The sequence below is a fragment of the Sardina pilchardus genome, chromosome 1 (genome assembly GCF_963854185.1).
Source record: "Sardina pilchardus chromosome 1, fSarPil1.1, whole genome shotgun sequence".
NCBI classification, from domain to species: domain Eukaryota; kingdom Metazoa; phylum Chordata; class Actinopteri; order Clupeiformes; family Clupeidae; genus Sardina; species Sardina pilchardus.
Window position 1 is genome coordinate 50,507,200 of NC_084994.1, and position 16,847 is coordinate 50,524,046.

Below are 16,847 nucleotides of genomic sequence, written 5' to 3' on the forward strand. Positions count from 1 at the left end.
GTCTAAGTTTTGTCTATTTTGTCTAGTCTTGTTTCCACACGAACAAAGACAACCATGAATGAATTTTTATTTTTATGTGATGATTTTACAACCTTGTAAAGTAACCTTGGGTGTCACGAAAGGCAATTTATATAGAATGTATTATTATTATTATTATTATTATTATTATGAATACAGAGGCTCTTCATAATGAAGTCACAAACATGTTTTTTGTTGTATTTTTATTATGACATCAAGACAGTTCTATACCAAAATCACACGTGTGTGCCATTGTATAGATCTATACCACATTCAACAATTGTAACAGCATTGCTTTCCCATTAACCCCACCACCATATTTATACTGAAGCAAGCTATAGTTCTGATATTGGCACTTTTGCCATTTTCATCAACAGTGTTTTTTTCTTTTGAGATTAAACCCTGCGGTTTATCATACATTGCAGATATTAAAGCAGCCTGGGTGGTGGAGTTAGTGTAACCTGTGCAATGTTATCGGAATTGTCACCAGAGTATGTGTACCATTCCAAATCAGAAAAAGTTTGGCTGTATAAAGTGCAAATAAAAGCAGAATGTGGTAGTCTACAAATTCCATACACCCATATTTTTCCTGCAAAAAGGATATAGACAGTATATCATCTTTTTAAAATGATAAATTTGACTATTTCATGGAATATACAGTATGTTAATTTTGAATTTGATGTCAGCAATATGTTTTAAAGAGTTGCTAGAGTTTTGAGAATGAGTCTTTTTCCGATATATTTCAACCGTCTGAGGTTTTTCTTAATCATGCTTTTCATTTCTTGATGCACCTAACTCCTCCTGATGCACAGGTCTGGACTACAAACAAGCCATAACAGTATGTTGCTCAAAACCTGTGTACATCATTTAGAATTGATTGTGCCGGATCCATGCTATAGGCACTTATGCACCTCTACACCAGCACAGATGCTGGGTTCTGAACTATAACAAGTTGGATAGGATAGTCCTTAGCCCAGAGGAGTCCATGATTTCCAAAAATAATTACACATTTTGTTGTCTAACCACAGAGCTGTTTTCCAGTTGACCTCAATCCATTTTAAATGATCTCAGGCCCTGATAAGACTATGGCATTTCTGTATCATGTCTAAATGCAATTTATCATTTTGCATGGTAAAGTTTACACTAGCCTTTGTGAATTGAGTATCAAGCTGTGCTCATAGACAATGGGTATCTAAAGTTTTCCTGAACCCTTACGGTGATATTCTTTACAGACACAGGTCTGCTTATCTGAGGTCCAAAAGACCAAGGCCACCCAATATTGTTTTTCAGTTCTGTCCCTTGTTTGCACCGATTTCTCGGAATTCTCTCAGTATTTGAATGATGTTACACATGGAACTTCATGTCAAGAAGCATTATTCTTTTTAAAATACAGTATATATTGTTTCATTATTTCACACAGGTTTACATGGAGTGATAAATACCCCTACATCTCAACTTCTGAGAGACTCTGCCTCACTGTGATGAATATTGATCCTTTTGTTTTGTCTTAATCATTACACAACCTTTTCAAGCATTTTGTTGCCCCATTCCAAACATTTTTGAAACATGTTGCTGCCATCAAATTAAAAAAGCACATAACCATGAAATCAAATTTGTCTCAACAATGTTCTCTCTGTCCTTTTGGATTTAGATATGGGATTACAAGATTTGCAGATTCTCACATTCTGCTTTTATTTGCATTTTTCAGATTTTTTCTGATTTGGGGTTGTACATTTAAATCAGTGCTAGTTTCCCCTTTGTAACAGCTTTTCTGTATGTTTCTATTATTCTAGTATCCTTATTGCTAGACATGGAAACAGCGCCAGAGTTGAGGCATACACATCTAAACACAAGTAAACATGGAAATATCAGATACAAATACTGAAAATAAACAACACAAATTCATCTCAGTTTTCTTTGCCATTTAAAACAAAAGTCAATCAGAGGAGCCAATCCATATTTAGCAGCTGACGTAGTATCCTACATTATAGATAAGCTCGTACAAGCCCTACATACTGCAGAGACATCAAATGTCATCAGTAAACACAACAAACTGCACTGGCATTTACTTCACAACACTTTCAGAAATGCACACAAATCTTGGCTTTGAAACTCACATAAATACAAATAAATGAAAAGTATATCATTAAATGAGCAACAAACAAACAATCAAATAAATAAATAAATACTGACACAAATAGGTCCTTAAGTAACGGTAATACTTTACTTCAAAGCCTCAACTACATGATCTCATCTCCTGTGTTCAAGCCCTCTTTCATTTTTCTTCAATGAATTAGCTGACCTTTGCCCCTCTCCATATATACCATGGACAATCCCAGCCTGAGAGCTCTTTTGTTGCCATGGTGAGATTGCTTAGGAGACTGGTTTGCAGTGGGCTGGAGCAAGTGACAATCTGATAGGCCACTGTGACTCAGCATGCTTTTAAGAGAAACGGGAGGGGATGTCTGTACTTAAAGGTGAAAAGAGGATTGTTGGTGACAGATAATGACATTCTCTGACCTTCATACACACCATTTGGCCATTGGAGAGCTGTCTTTTGAAGCCAATTGATTTTTTTGCCCCATTGAGCTCTACAGAGGGTTGAGGGACCAGTTGATCTCTTGGAGGTAAGTTGACTAAATCTGCTCTTCACAGAGGAGGAAGGCCTCTCTGAACCACTAAAAGGTCACCCATGCATCCGTAACACCTACATGAGAGAGCATGTTTAACTTCCAGTGTATGAGGTCAAGATGAGCCAACACATGAAAGCCCTGAACATCAATGTGGTCTTCACTTCAGAGGGAAACACCTGCTAAGACAAAGCTGTCACAAGTGCAGTCAGCAGTCAGCACCTTTGTAATGTTCATAGCCACCGCTTTCAGCTTCACTCTAAGCAGGAAAAGTGCTGAAACAAATATTTTGAATATTATTGCCGCTTCCATAGCAGTATGCAGACCTATCAGTGATTATTTCCTGGAAGATATGCTAAGGCATGTCTAGCACATTAGCTTTCTTTTCTGTTCTCTTCAGTATCACTGAATAGAGTGTAATGTGACAAAGAGTCAGCAGCACCAGTGAGGTTCTTACAGTGAGAGCGCCGGGACCCGTTTCCAGTCCCCGATCCTACGCTTCAGCTCAAGAGGAGATGCACACGGGGCGCCCGTGTTTGTCGTACTGGTAGACGAACATGCGCACCCGCTGAGAGTTGGCGGGGGAGATCCAGGGGCTGCTGGAGGCCGAGATGGCGTGTCCGGCGTAGAAGGGCGGCGGCGGCGGGCGGCACCGGGGCAGGGCCCTCAGAGCGCTGGCGGCCACGGCGCGGAAGCGCTTGCTGATGAAGCAGTACAGGAAGAAGTTGACGCCCGTGTTGAGCAGCGCCAGCATGTTGGCCACGTCGGCCAGCAGGTGGAGCAGGCGGGCGGCGCGCGGGCTCTGGGGCGCGGGCGCGTGCAGCCGGTACAGCAGCAGGGCGGTGCGCGGCGCCCACAGGGTGGCGAACATGGAGGTGACGGCCAGCAGGATGGCGGTGGTGCGGCCGGTGGCCAGGCCCCTCAGACGCAGGCGCCCGTGGCCGTGCCCGTGGGTGTGAGCGCGTCCGCGCAGGCGCCGCACGATGGCGGCGTTGAGCGCGAAGAAGACGGAGCACGGCGCGGCGTACACCGTCAGGCAGTGGGTCCACACCAGCGCGTGCTGACCGACCGTCCACTGGGCCCGCGCGCCGTCCGGCACCGACGCGCTCGCGTTCCCGGCCCCCGCCGTCCCCCCGCCTCTGCCTCGCCCCACGGCGGACAGGCCGTGCCACAGGTCGGGCCACCACAGGTAGGGCGTGGCGGCGAGCAGGCAGCCCAGGTAGACGGCGGCGATGACGCGGCGTGTGCGCGCGGGGTAGGAGATGGACGGGTAGCGCAGCGGGTGGCACACGGCCACGTAGCGGTCCACGGTGAGCGGCACGGCCACCCACACGGAGGTGTGCAGCGCCCAGAACTCCAGCACCTGCACCACGTCGCGCAGCGCCCACGGCAACGGCGCCCGCAGCAGGAAGTCCTCCAGCAGGAAGTCCACAAACACCACCAGCAGCAGCACCAGCATGTCGGCCGCCGCCAGCGCCAGCAGGTAGATGTAGGAGGACTTCTGACGCCGCGACATCAGCTGGGACAGCACCAGCACCGTCAGGAGATTAGCTAGGGGACCACAGCACAGGGTCACAGTCAACATATCATCACTGCAGTAAAAACAAATCAAGCAACAGACTTTTACGTGAAACCATGCAAATATTGTTTTGATTATTGATTATTGATTGATTTTCAAATATTGATTTGAGTTAAAAAAAATCTAAAATCTGTACTTGGCCCATTGCAAAACTATTATTCCAATTGAGGTGGAACTACAGTATATTCAAGTAGCTTACGGTGTGTAAAGTATGGAGTAGGCCCTATATTGCATCAATATGTAATATGAAAACTAACTGAACAAATAACATTTTCATGGTGGTAGCCTACCGCACCTACAGAACATTTATTCTGTGCTTGTACTTACTTCTAAATATTTATCAGTCATCACCCACCAGGTTAAAATATGTGCCCACATCCTTTAAACAGAGGCTGGTGTCTTAAAGCACTTTTTACTGTACTGTATACGACCTGATGCATCATGTTCATGGGGTTAATGGCTTAGAGGTGAGACAGAGTGAGAAGAGAGTGGGGAGAGGATTCTTAGAGAGATATCTATCTTCTCCATGACCACAGACAATAGAGACACAGAGCGGAGGGAAAGACAGTATCTAAGACCTTTCCCTCACAATGAATTAAACATTGAACTCATGGTGTGTGTTTGTGCTAAAGAGAGAGAGAGAGAGAGAGAGAGAGAGAGAGAGAGAGAGAGAGAGAGAGAGAGAGAGAAAGAAAGAGAGAGAGAGAGAGAGAGAGAGAGGAATTTCCTCCAGGAGAATGTGTGTCAGTAAGACAGACAGTAACACATCTGGGCTAAGAGATCACCATTAATAATCCATCAGTCTCTTTCAGTTTGAAGGGCGAAGCGTGCACTCACACACGCACGCACACACACACACTTACACATGCTTCACTACTCATATTAATCACACTGAATGGCATTCAGACAACAGACACTTGTCAGCCACTTCAGACAACAGGCAAGCCAGACAGACAAATAAGCATCTAGAGTGATGGTGGCAACTTGACATACAATTACTGTATAACCTGTACTATTACAACTTGTGTATTTAAATTCCATGCATGCATATTCTCTCTCTCTCTCTCTCTCTCTCTCTCTCTCTCTCTCTCTCTCTGTGAATTCGTCTTCCTCTCTCATGCATGTGCGTACACACAAACCCACACACACACACACACACACACACACACACACACACGCACACACACACACACACACACACACACACAATCAAAGATGCATATTGGTACCTGGCAGGCCGAGGCAGAGCAGGGTGCTGTAGTAGATGACGGGCAGTGGTCTGAGGGGGCACGCCTGGGGCGCCGTGCTCCAGTCCCCCCCGTCCTCCTCCGCGCTCTGGTTGGGGGACAGAGCCGGGAAAATGTGACTGGGCTCCATGGTCCTCCTCGTCCTCTTCCTCGTCCTCTTCCTCTTCCTCGTCCACGCCGCGCTGCTCCCACTGCTCACTGCATCAGCTCAGGCTACTGCAGGAGGTGAACACGGGAGAATGTGAATGAGGGAAACAAACCAGGGGGAGGAGGAGGAGGAGGTAGATAGTGCAGATAGAGATGGGGCGAGAGACAATATGAAGAGATAGAGAGAGAGAGAGGGGGAATGAAGGAAGAAAGAGCTGAAGAGAGGGAGAGGGAGAGACAGAATGAAAGAGCCGAAGAGTGAGAGAGACAGAATGACACTGACAAGAGAAGAGTGAGAGTGGCAGTGAAGAGGGAGAGAGGAGGTGAAGGCAACAGCTCTGCAGCCGAGGAGAGAAACACTGAGAGGAGACAGAAATGAGCAACAGAGAGAGGAGGAAGAGAGGGAGGGCAGGGAGAGGGAGGGAAGGAGGGAGGGAGAGAGGGAGGGAGGGAGAGAGGAGGGTGAGAATAAGGGGTGGGGGAGTGGCAGGGGGAGACAGAGTGAAAAGAGGGAGGGAGGGAGGGATAGAGAGAGGGAGGGAGGGAGGGAGGGGGTCCTGAGAGGAGGCTGCAGGGAAATGAAAAAGGGAGGGCAACCATCAAGGAAGGAGAGGACAAAGTCACTTAGTACGTGTGTGTGTGTGTGTGTGTGTGTGTGTGTACGTGTGTGTGTGTCCACGTGTGTGTGTGTCCACACACACTATCGTCACCTTGGTTCATTTCCCACTGAGAGTGTTCAGACAAATACATTGTGAACCCACTGAACTCTCTGAGTTACGTCTGCACGACCCCCCACCCCCCAACACATACACAAACACACACACACACACACACACACACACACATACAAACAAACAAGCATATTCATATATCTGAAATCACAAATCCAACAATGACATGAGTCAACTTGTTGCTCCCTGCAGCATAGATGGACGTTCAGCCCCTCCCCCAGACAGGTGTTTTGTGTGCTCTGAAGTCTCCATGAGCGGTCACATCATCACGAGTTGGAAGCAGAGGAGAGAGGAAGAGGAAGAGGAGATGTCTAGACATGTCCTTCCCCTTCCCCTCAGTCACACCCCACGCCTCTCCTCCTCCCTTAATTAAGCAGCACAGCTGGGATGGCATGAGCACCAAAGGAAAAGAGAGAAAATGATCATGTGCACGTGCATGCTTCAGAAGGAGCTAGCGCGTGATGGAGAGAGAGAGAGAGAGAGAGAGAGAGAGAGAGAGAGAGCGCACACAAAAGAGAGATACAGTATGCACTGTCTCTGTGTCCTGCAGACAGTGAGATCAGCAATTAGATTAATATTTCAAAATGTCAAATCAAATATTTATGATTGGGGGTCAGACGTTGGTGAGCAAATGTCAGCCAGAGTGCTCTCCCCCGCAGGACTCCAGCTGACCCTCAGTCAGTCAGCGCCGACACGCTCCACACTCAGAGCTGACGCTCCTCCTCATCGCCGTCACCTCCACATTACACAACACAGCAGACGGGCTCCACCACTATAGGGCTACTGATTTAGCTCAATTAAAGAACTTATTCTATTATCAAAATATTGTTCAAAATATCCAAAAGGGATATTCATTAATTCCAACAAAAAAGTCTCAGCTGTTAACATACTGTCTTAGAATGCCCCCCTCTATAATCTACTACTAATACAGTTTTTTCTCAGTTGCTTACAGTAGGCTTACTGTAGGTGCTTTTCTCACACCACTAGTAATATTTGGACAGCAGTTAGTGCATTTCTCGAAGCAATTAGTGCAAACTGCAAAACCTAGTGGATAACCTGCTAAAGCATGTCACTTGCTCAAAATGGACAGTCCATTCCTCAAAAGCCACATGTCAATGAAACGGCAGTGTTATCAAAAGGAGAAGTCTTGATACCATCGTTTATGAACAAGATAGTCAAATGGCTTTGTCATATCATGTTGATATTATGTCATATCATGTTGATACTGGTCAGCTATTTTGCAGGTACAAGCAAACTCAGAACATTTAGTTCCCTGGTGAGCAACACAATGTACCAGCGAGGACAATATAAAGTATTAGGCTATATGTAGGGGACCCATGACCACACATCCATATAAGGCTGTCTATGCCACCTCATATAAAGCCAATCGTAGGAGCCATTTCTCATCCTCAGCCTTCTAACACCTATCAGATTTTTTTCTGGAGATATAACTGTTTGTATTTTATTATCTAAACAGAATTTGATCTCCAAATACACGTGGCAGGCTGTCATGGGCAGCCTTGATGGGCTAGTTGTGATGGAAAGCCACTGTGAGGGCCCAGGGTTTACACCTTGAGGGCTCTCTATCTGTCTAAACTGCTCTTTAGGGCTTCCTGATGTATTGCTGCTCCTGTCTAACTCTGTGCTATTGTTCACTCTCTCCCTCTCTCTCTCCCTCCCTCTCTCTCGTTCTCTCTCTCTCCATCTCTCTTTCTCCCTCTGTCTCTCTTTCCCTCCCTCCAGCCTCTCCTTTCCATCTTCTCTTTTTTGTGCCTTACTGCACGCTGTGACAGACGAATTTATCAAGGCCATGCATAATTCACCAAGGCTGCCAACCAAGGGATATTAGGGCAGAAATGAGATTTAAGACATTGACGAATGAACAGAGTGCATGTGTCAGAGAGAAAGAAGGAGAGGGGGAACAGAGAGAGAGAGAGAGGGGGGACTGAGAAAGAGAGAGAGTGAGAGAGAAAGAGAGGGAGAGAGAAAAGAGAGAGAGATAGTTGTAATTTCGTTTGAGGATAATGCAAAATGAACAAGGAGATTAACAAAATCAAATGTTTGTCTTTTGTGCTGATTGCAACTGAGGTTGTTCTGCTAGGATGCCACTCTGTGTGTCCCATCAGCATGCAGGAGCAGGACCAAGAGCAGCTTGAGTTTAGTCAGGGGGAGAAAAAAACACCAACAAGTCGACTCAGCAACACGCCAGCCAGCACCTCCCTGGCAAACCTGGTCAGAGCCAAGACGTCACAGAAACGTGTGAGAAACGCATTTCAAGAGCAATTTAGCACTGAGCATTTAGAAGACAGATTGTAACCCGCAGTGTTACAGGAGGACATTTTGCCATTGTCAAGATGAAGCCCTCATTGAGGAGCAGAGCAGTTTGATGGCTGATTTGACCTGAGAGAGAGAGAGAGACATACAGACACACAGAGAGAGACAGAGAACATTTAAACTATTAGAGGCTCTGAGGATCCTTAACCAGAAATTCATCAGACGGGCTGTCACATGCCAAGTCATATTCATATCCTGTGGGCTGAAACACTGCATAGCCTACCACAGCTCACCACGGCTGCCTTCAAATCCTTTGGCACAGTCCAACTACCTAGCACTGCACAGCAGGAAATAAACACACACGCAACAACCTATCAGCCCCTTCACCCCCTCCCCACCACAATGACAAAGAATAGTCCTGACAACTCCATAAATAAACAAGAATGGAAAAGATAGTATTAAGGTAGCCCATATGGAAAATATATAGAAAAAACTTATACTGCCAGCATGTGTTTTATATACAAAACTCATACGTCATTTATAGCCCTTACGGTTACAATGTTTTATATGTTTCAGGTTACACAGTTTTAGCAAGGATCTTACAATGGTTTCACTGTCATATCAAAATCTAGCCTGGGAATACTCATACCCTCATTTTTTACATTTGATTTACAGTATCCTTACTCAATCAAAACAGCAAAACTGCAATTTTATTGATGTTACTTGAAATACACAATTAAATATGATATCATGTTTTTTTAAGCATTATCGCACGAGTGGGAGTGGTGTTGTTGGCCAATATCGCCACAGCTGTGGTTCGCCGCAGGCACGAAGCCGAAGGCTGAGTGCGTAGGTAACTACAGCCGTGGCGATATTGGCCAACAACACCACGACCACGAGTGCGATGTCAGTAGATTAGAATGGTGTCAGTAGATTAGAATGTACTGATGTTATTGTCTGTTTTTTTTCTTTTCTTTGGCCTCCATGGGTGCCTTTTTTCTCTTATCCACTTGTTTGTGTGTCGTTTTTTTACATGATAAAAACCTGGAGAGCAATAAACATATCCTGTAATGTAAACTGCTGTCTTATGATTTTCCAATTAAAATTTGACAAAACCAAAACTGTATTTCCCCTGTGTCAGTAGAAACATGCTCCATAATCACATCCAAATGCAGCAGTGTCAGACTCACATTCCATTCTAAATAGAACTGAGTATGGTTACGCCAGGCAGTTTACGCCCTATGTTCTGTTCAAAAATGGCATTGCAATTCTTTTTTTTTTTTTTTTTATCTCAACCGGTTGTAATCTCTTTTTTTAGTCAATTCACTCTGCATTGTTCCATCCCCATTGTCCATCCCTCCTATATTCTCATCATAGCATCTAAATGTGCTGAAAGGTTGCATAAAATTATAAAAATCATTTATGCTTCTCACTATACTAAAAAATACAATTATTTCCATTAAATGGATAACTATATTGACATATTGAAAAAAAGATGTCTGGACTATTTATTTTTGAGCAATGGTATTTTCAAGACATAAAAATGGTAATTTCAACAGTTTGCTTCATAACACTGATTGCTAAATTCAATTGGAAGCATATTTAAGTTCAGAAGGCGAATAGCCTCTAAAGTAAAAGTAGCCTTCCTCCTGTTGGTCCTAGCAAGAGGACAGAGCAGACACCTGCCAGAGGGCAGCCATTCAAAAACTCTGTATAATACATAGGTAGAGTCTTCTAAGATGGAGTTGGCTTTTCTTAGTGATGCCTTATCATACAGTGATGTCAGAGACGGCCAATGAATGGGTTCAATACTGATTTGCTATACTTTATAATGACCATATACAAAAGTTAGTTCTATAGTAATAAAATGTGCTATAACTGAGTGGTGTGTCATCTATTGTGGATATTGATAAGAGATCAAGAGAAGAAAACACATTCATTAAATATAGCCGCAAGCGGCGATGGCGGGCCCGAGCACCTGCGGTGCGGACCTGTGACATTTCGGAATCTAACAAAGCAACATCTTTGTGTTGGTGGGCATGTGCATGAGCAACACACATGCCCATCAAGTGTGGTTAATTGTTGTGAATGTATATGTCAACCACAACAGACAACACGCTAAGTGGCTTTAGAGTCCCTAAGCCACACCCTAGGCCGGAGCTCTGTCTCTGACTAGCGGCACCAATTCCACATGTAGCTTCCAAATTACATCCAAATGATAACTTTTTTTCTGCCTATAACACCAACTTCCTGTTTCTTTAATAAGACGCCATAATTCAAACCTTCGCCATTTCAATATACTTCGAAAATTCAAAAATCTGTTCGCAATTCCTCTTGGGCAACCCCTCAAGATCATTTTACTGCTAATATGAAATGATTTTGATAAACCGTCTAGGAGAAGTGTTTCAAAATACATGATGTACAAAATTCATAATCATAATCATAACTCAAATTCACGATTCACTATGCAGTTTAAATGTAAAACTTGTTTAGATTAATACAACATGCATGCCTACCAAATTTGGTTCATTTCCATGCATGTATGTATGTGTCAACCACAAGAGACAACGCGCTAGGTGGCGCTTTAGAGTCCCTGAGCCACGCCCTAGGCCAGAGCTCTATCGCTGAGTAGCGTTACCGATTCCACACATAGCTGCCAAAAAGGCAAAACATGGCCCAGAAGAAATTTAATCTGAGCAAAAACAATAGCTTGCACCTACGGTGCAGCCACTTCAGTGGCAGCACCTCGTTGCTCGGGCCCTAAATATGTATCAGACTCACTGAATAATGTTGTTTTGTCATGTCATTTGTGCTTTGTCGTGTACACATTTAACTTTTTTATTTGCCACTAGCTGGCATTAAGGCTACCTGGATAGATTGACAGTTTGTTTTTATACGAACACACCACATCAAGTCTTTTCACCTGGTTCACCTGGTTGCTGGTAGAGGATGACTACATTTCTACATTCTACAAGCACACACACACACACACACACACACACACACACACACACACACACACACACACACAAACACTCAAACGTATATCCAACGTCAATGTTTTGTCTATTTTAGAGAATTCTGAGAAATAGCACAGCACTCCCCCACAAAGTTCTAGAAGAGAACCTGTGAGGTTAAAAATGTTTCTGTAGGTTGGTATGTTTTGACACCCCCTCCTCCTGATGATGTCAAAACAGAAGTGTTACATGTAAAGGAAATGCTCTGCAGATAACTTTCTGTCCATCATATTAACCCTTTATAGGGCACTCATTGAAATCTTTGGAAATTCTCAATTTTAACTTCAGAAAGTTAATGGGGGATGTTTCAGGACATTAAAAAAAAAAATAATAAACATTATTTTTCATCTTGGCATAGCAAATCATGGTCAATGAAGTTACCATATATATGTCCTTGCCCGTCTGGGGGGAAAAAAAACAGAGGGTGAATTTGAAAAAAAAATCTCTGATCAACACACATACTTGACACAGAGCATCCTCAGCTGATGCCTCACCAACTCATTTCAGTTTTTTCTTCTGAACTTTGACCGTTCGCCCGTAACAGCCAATTTTGCCCATTTTTACCAATCAGCAACCCCTGCATGTATCAAAACCAAACTTGGTACATGGAATCATGTACCATGTATCTTTGTAATATAATTACTGTAAATGGCATGAATGGCATACACAGGTGCCTAGTACAATGAATGCTATACTCCTATGTACCAGTGTATAAAAACCGAAATACAACTATAATTGCTAAATTACCACTTATATTTGCTCATAATTGTGTTTTATCACTAACCAGTATTGAGTCATTAAAATAAATGCGATAGCTTGATCTTCCCTAATTGGCTGAGAGAAAACCACATGACTCTACAACTCCAAATGGAGGCAGGAGGAGGGAATTTTCAGTGTGTGCGGAAGTGACTACATATGGTTATTTGCCCCATAAAGGGCATCATATTAAAAAACAAACAAATCCCACCCAGACAAACTCTACTGTGCAGCAGTGATTCAGGAGTGTATCGCTGTCTGTTCATATCTGATCAAGGGACACATTCTGACTCAACCGGAGTCAATGTTACAGTCACAGGTAATTTGTCCAAATGAAATGACCATGTTATGCTTTTATGAAATATTATTGAATTAAAGCCATTTGATTTCTCTACAGACCTGCAGATGAAAGTGGTGGGCTCTGAATCACTGGACCTTTCTTGTACTACAGTGTGTAGTTTGGAGTTTAAAAGGTTGGATGTTCCCTCACCTTCACTAAAATCTAAGATATACAAGGATGGACAACAATGTGAGGACACTGACCCCAACACTTCATTGAGGTGAGGGGGGAAGTTAGCTGTTGGAGGCCTTAAGCATCTCCTTTCACATGCAGTATGTAAGTTAGCTCACTTTTAGATCTGCCTTCATTAAAACACACACAAATCCCACCCAGACAAACTCTACTGTGCAGCACTGATTAGTTGATATGGAGGACAAGCTCTATTCCAGACTCCAGCATTCAGCTACTGTACGTCATCCAAACAAGCCCAACAGCAACCTCCAGCCAGCTCAGAGAGCTGACTCAGGGGTGCTGTATGCCTCTGTGAGAGTCCCTTCAACTGAACTGGTCTGAACTAGTTACAGTGCAACTGCTTTCTGCTATTCTTACATTTCACAAACACCCATTTTGTACTTACCTTACGGTTACAATGTTTTATATGTTTCAGGTTACACAGATTTAGCAAGGATGGTTTCACTGTCATATCAAAATCTATCAGGTTTTTATATGACAGTGAAACCATTATAAGATCCAAAGACCCATCCTGACGTAACCAGACTCAGTTCTACCCAGAATTTGAGTTGGTTAACGCTCTGGGATGTGATTATGTACCATATTTCAAACAACACAGGGGGAAACCTCTGCATGCAATTGGATAAAGCTAATTAACCAGAACAACAAAATATGTGGATTCTGTAGGGAAAATCCAATTAAATTAGTCGTTTAAAGAATTTGAGTGACCGTATGAATATAGAAAATCAGATAGAGAATTCTGAGAAATATCACAGCAGTCCTCCCCAAAGGTCTACAAAAGAAACGTTTCTTGCATGTTTTTACATCCCCTCCTCCTCATGATCTTACAACAGACGTGCTATCTAAGTAATTACTTGGAAAGGAAGTGCTCTGCAACAGGTTCAACCAAATGGGGAAGGAAGTCATCTGCAAATAACTTACTTCATCATATCTGGGCATGAGCACCAGCAGGAAACAAAAAGAGTATACCTACTTTTGAGGATTACTCAAGACATCTTTTCAGTAAGTACACTCTACATCCTCTTTAATGTTTTGAAAATGTTTTTACAGCATTGTGAACGCCCAAAATAATGAAACTTATTTCAACTAAATTAAACTTGGGTTTTATTTCCAGTTGACTCCTCATGCTAAAAATGTCCCCTAAAATCCTTTGGATACTACTTGGAGGACTGGTGCTTACAATCCCAGGTATGATGGCATACAATAAATGTTAATACTCAAATGTACACATGTTATTTAAGTCTGCTTCATTTCTTACTCATTCCCATTTTTAAATTCACTCTGATTTGGAATCTGTACAATGTTACATGAATCATCTCTGTAGGTTATAGTGATGGTCTTCAGGTGGCTCGGCCACTGCCTGGTGAGGTGACTTATTCCAGCCCAAGTGTGTGTGTGCTGCAGGGGACCTCTGTGGTCCTGACGTGCTCCTACACAGCACCCAGGAACCAGGCAGTCTGGTCCACATTCTGGTTCAGTCCCAAACTAAGTGGGAACTGGTGGAGTGTGGAGCAGCCTGAGGACCTTCTCTTAGAGCCAGAGTTTGCAGGCCGTGTGGCGTACAGCAGGACAGGAGACAGAAGCTCCACTCTCACCATCACTGACCTGAGACTGAGTGATTCAGGAGTGTATCGCTGTCTGTTCATATCTGATCAAGGGACACATTCTGACTCAACCGGAGTCAATGTTACAGTCACAGGTAATTTGTCCAAATGAAATGACCATGTTATGCTTTTATGAAATATTATTGAATTAAAGCCATTTAATTTCTCTACAGACCTGCAGATGAAAATGGTGGGCTCTGAATCAGTGGACCTTTCTTGTACTACATTGTGTAGTTTGGAGTTTAAAAGGTTGGACGTTCCCTCAGACATAACAGTTTTACACTTTAACATATTCAAGAATGGACAATATAACAACTGCACTGACCCCAGCAAACCAACACTCCATCTGAGTACAGGTGACGGGGGAAGTTACTCCTGTGCTGTTAGAGGCCTTAGTCATCTCCTTTCACCTGCAGTATGTAAGTTAGCTCACTTTTAGATCTGCCTTCATTAAAACCCAAGAGATTTCTATGTGATTTATACGATTATATTTATTAATATCAGCTTAAGGGTATGCTGCCTTTTCTATTCAAACACAGTTATTTGTAATGTTTTTCAGGTGTACTGTCTGATAGATGCTGGGGTGTTTCCTATTCAGACAGGAGGATCTGTGCTCTAAAAGGCTCCTCTGTACAGCTGTTCAGCTCTTACTCGTATCCCACAGATCACTCATTCAAATCTGCACTCTGGTATAACAAATGGGAAAAAGGAGAAGACCCAATAGATTTGCGCAGAATGGAGGATTTTAAAGATCCTTTAACCTACCATAAGCAGGATCATTCCAACATGACAATTCAAGATGTGAGAGAGAGAGATGCTGGACAATATCATTTTAGGTTTACAACTCAAAACAAATACAACTATTCTGGTAATCCAGGAGTAATCCTCAATGTTACAGGTAGGCCATTACTTGAGATTTGACAATACTTCTTGTGAGATGGTGACATTATGCTCCATATTTGCAATCCACCATCATGGCTGCGTCCTGTTTGTTTGTTTGGTTCCAGGCCTGCAGGTGCGGATGAGTGCTGACAACGTGAGTGAGGGACAGAAGGTGACACTGACCTGCAGCACCACCTGCACTCTGAGCAACAACCCAACTTACATCTGGTACAAGAACGGCAACCCCGTATCTCACACACACACAAGCAGGAGCAACAGGCTGGACCTGATGTCAGTCAGCCGTGAGGATGGAGGCAATTACTCCTGTGCTGTTAAAGGACATGATCACCTCAACTCTTCTGCAGTCACTCTCAGCATCTGTAAGTTCTTTTCATTACTGTAACTTCAGTCTAAAACCGAGAAAAAGAGTCATGCTCATTTACCTGAAAAACAACATAATGCTGGCATGTTTGGAATTGTGTTTTAGCACACAGTGAATCAGAGAATCACCTAGCTGTTTACACAACTATTGGAATCCTCTTACTCCTCCTAGCCGTGTCACTGGTCTGTGGTATTCTGTGGATTAGGTGAGAAATGTCTAGTTTACCAGCACACATAACAGGAGCCTTTTCACTTTGTTGCATAACCAGTGTGTCCCATGCTTTTGTACAAAGGAGGAAGAGAAGTTGCAGCTCATCACAGGAAACACAAACCACTGGAGGAAATGGCCAGGTAATCACTTGAAAATGTGAACCCAGGGTGTCCATCTGAGCCTCTCCTTCATTGTGATGAATCCTGTACTCTTCCTCCATCTTTTCTCTCTCCCACCCAGACAAACCCTACTGTGTGCAGCAGTGCTTCAACAAAAGCAGAAGATTCGGAGGATGAGAACAATATTCAGTACTCCAGCATTCAGTTCCGTCATCCCAACAAGCCCAACAGCAACCTCCAGCCAGCTCAGAGAGACGACTCAGGGGTGCTGTATGCCTCTGTGAGAGTCCCTTCTACTGAACTGGTCTGAACTAGTTACAGTGCAACTGCTTTTTGCTATTCTTACATTTCACAAACACCCACTTTGTACTTTATAGAATGGGTCTATGTGACTTTCTTGCTTCAAAGTTGTGGAACCCGTCTTCGGTTTTATCCTGTCATGGCTCTGTCAGAATGATAATCATTTGACCCGTTTGGGTTTTACTGTAAGTTACTTTTAAGTCAAATAACTAAAATAGAAAAAAAAAATTACTAATGACACCAGTTTCACTTAATTCTGCAACTATTCTGCATTTTAGAAAATGTGTGCACTGGACTTGTTCATAACTTCTATAATGGAGTGACACTATAAGAAATGGAGTTTTCTACCCAATTGGCACGGTGACTGATTATTTCTGGGCTTCATTAATGATGGCTTTTCATAGTCATTGGGCCTTCAT

The 16,847-nt window shown here is 43.3% G+C and overlaps 2 protein-coding genes and 1 long non-coding RNA gene across 3 annotated transcripts; 2 read left to right on the plus strand and 1 right to left on the minus strand.

The window, feature by feature from the left end:
• Positions 1-3,153: 3,153 nt before the first annotated feature.
• On the minus strand, positions 3,154-5,604 carry LOC134080183 (probable G-protein coupled receptor 139). The gene is made up of 2 exons (XM_062536481.1): positions 5,457-5,604; positions 3,154-4,199 (listed from the first exon to the last, which is right to left on the minus strand). Exons 1-2 carry the CDS (start codon positions 5,602-5,604, stop codon positions 3,154-3,156), a joined length of 1,194 nt encoding a protein of 397 aa, XP_062392465.1.
• Positions 5,605-8,479: 2,875 nt separating this feature from the next.
• On the plus strand, positions 8,480-15,791 carry LOC134079664 (butyrophilin subfamily 1 member A1-like). Its single transcript, XM_062535759.1, has 4 exons — positions 8,480-8,609; positions 14,256-14,630; positions 14,709-14,784; positions 15,543-15,791. Exons 1-4 carry the CDS (start codon positions 8,480-8,482, stop codon positions 15,565-15,567), a joined length of 606 nt encoding a protein of 201 aa, XP_062391743.1. The 3' UTR covers positions 15,568-15,791.
• Positions 15,792-15,929: 138 nt separating this feature from the next.
• Positions 15,930-16,566, plus strand: LOC134080187 (uncharacterized). The gene is made up of 3 exons (XR_009939172.1): positions 15,930-16,004; positions 16,092-16,149; positions 16,250-16,566. It is a non-coding gene; the product is annotated as an uncharacterized LOC134080187 (long non-coding RNA).
• Positions 16,567-16,847: the final 281 nt, after the last annotated feature.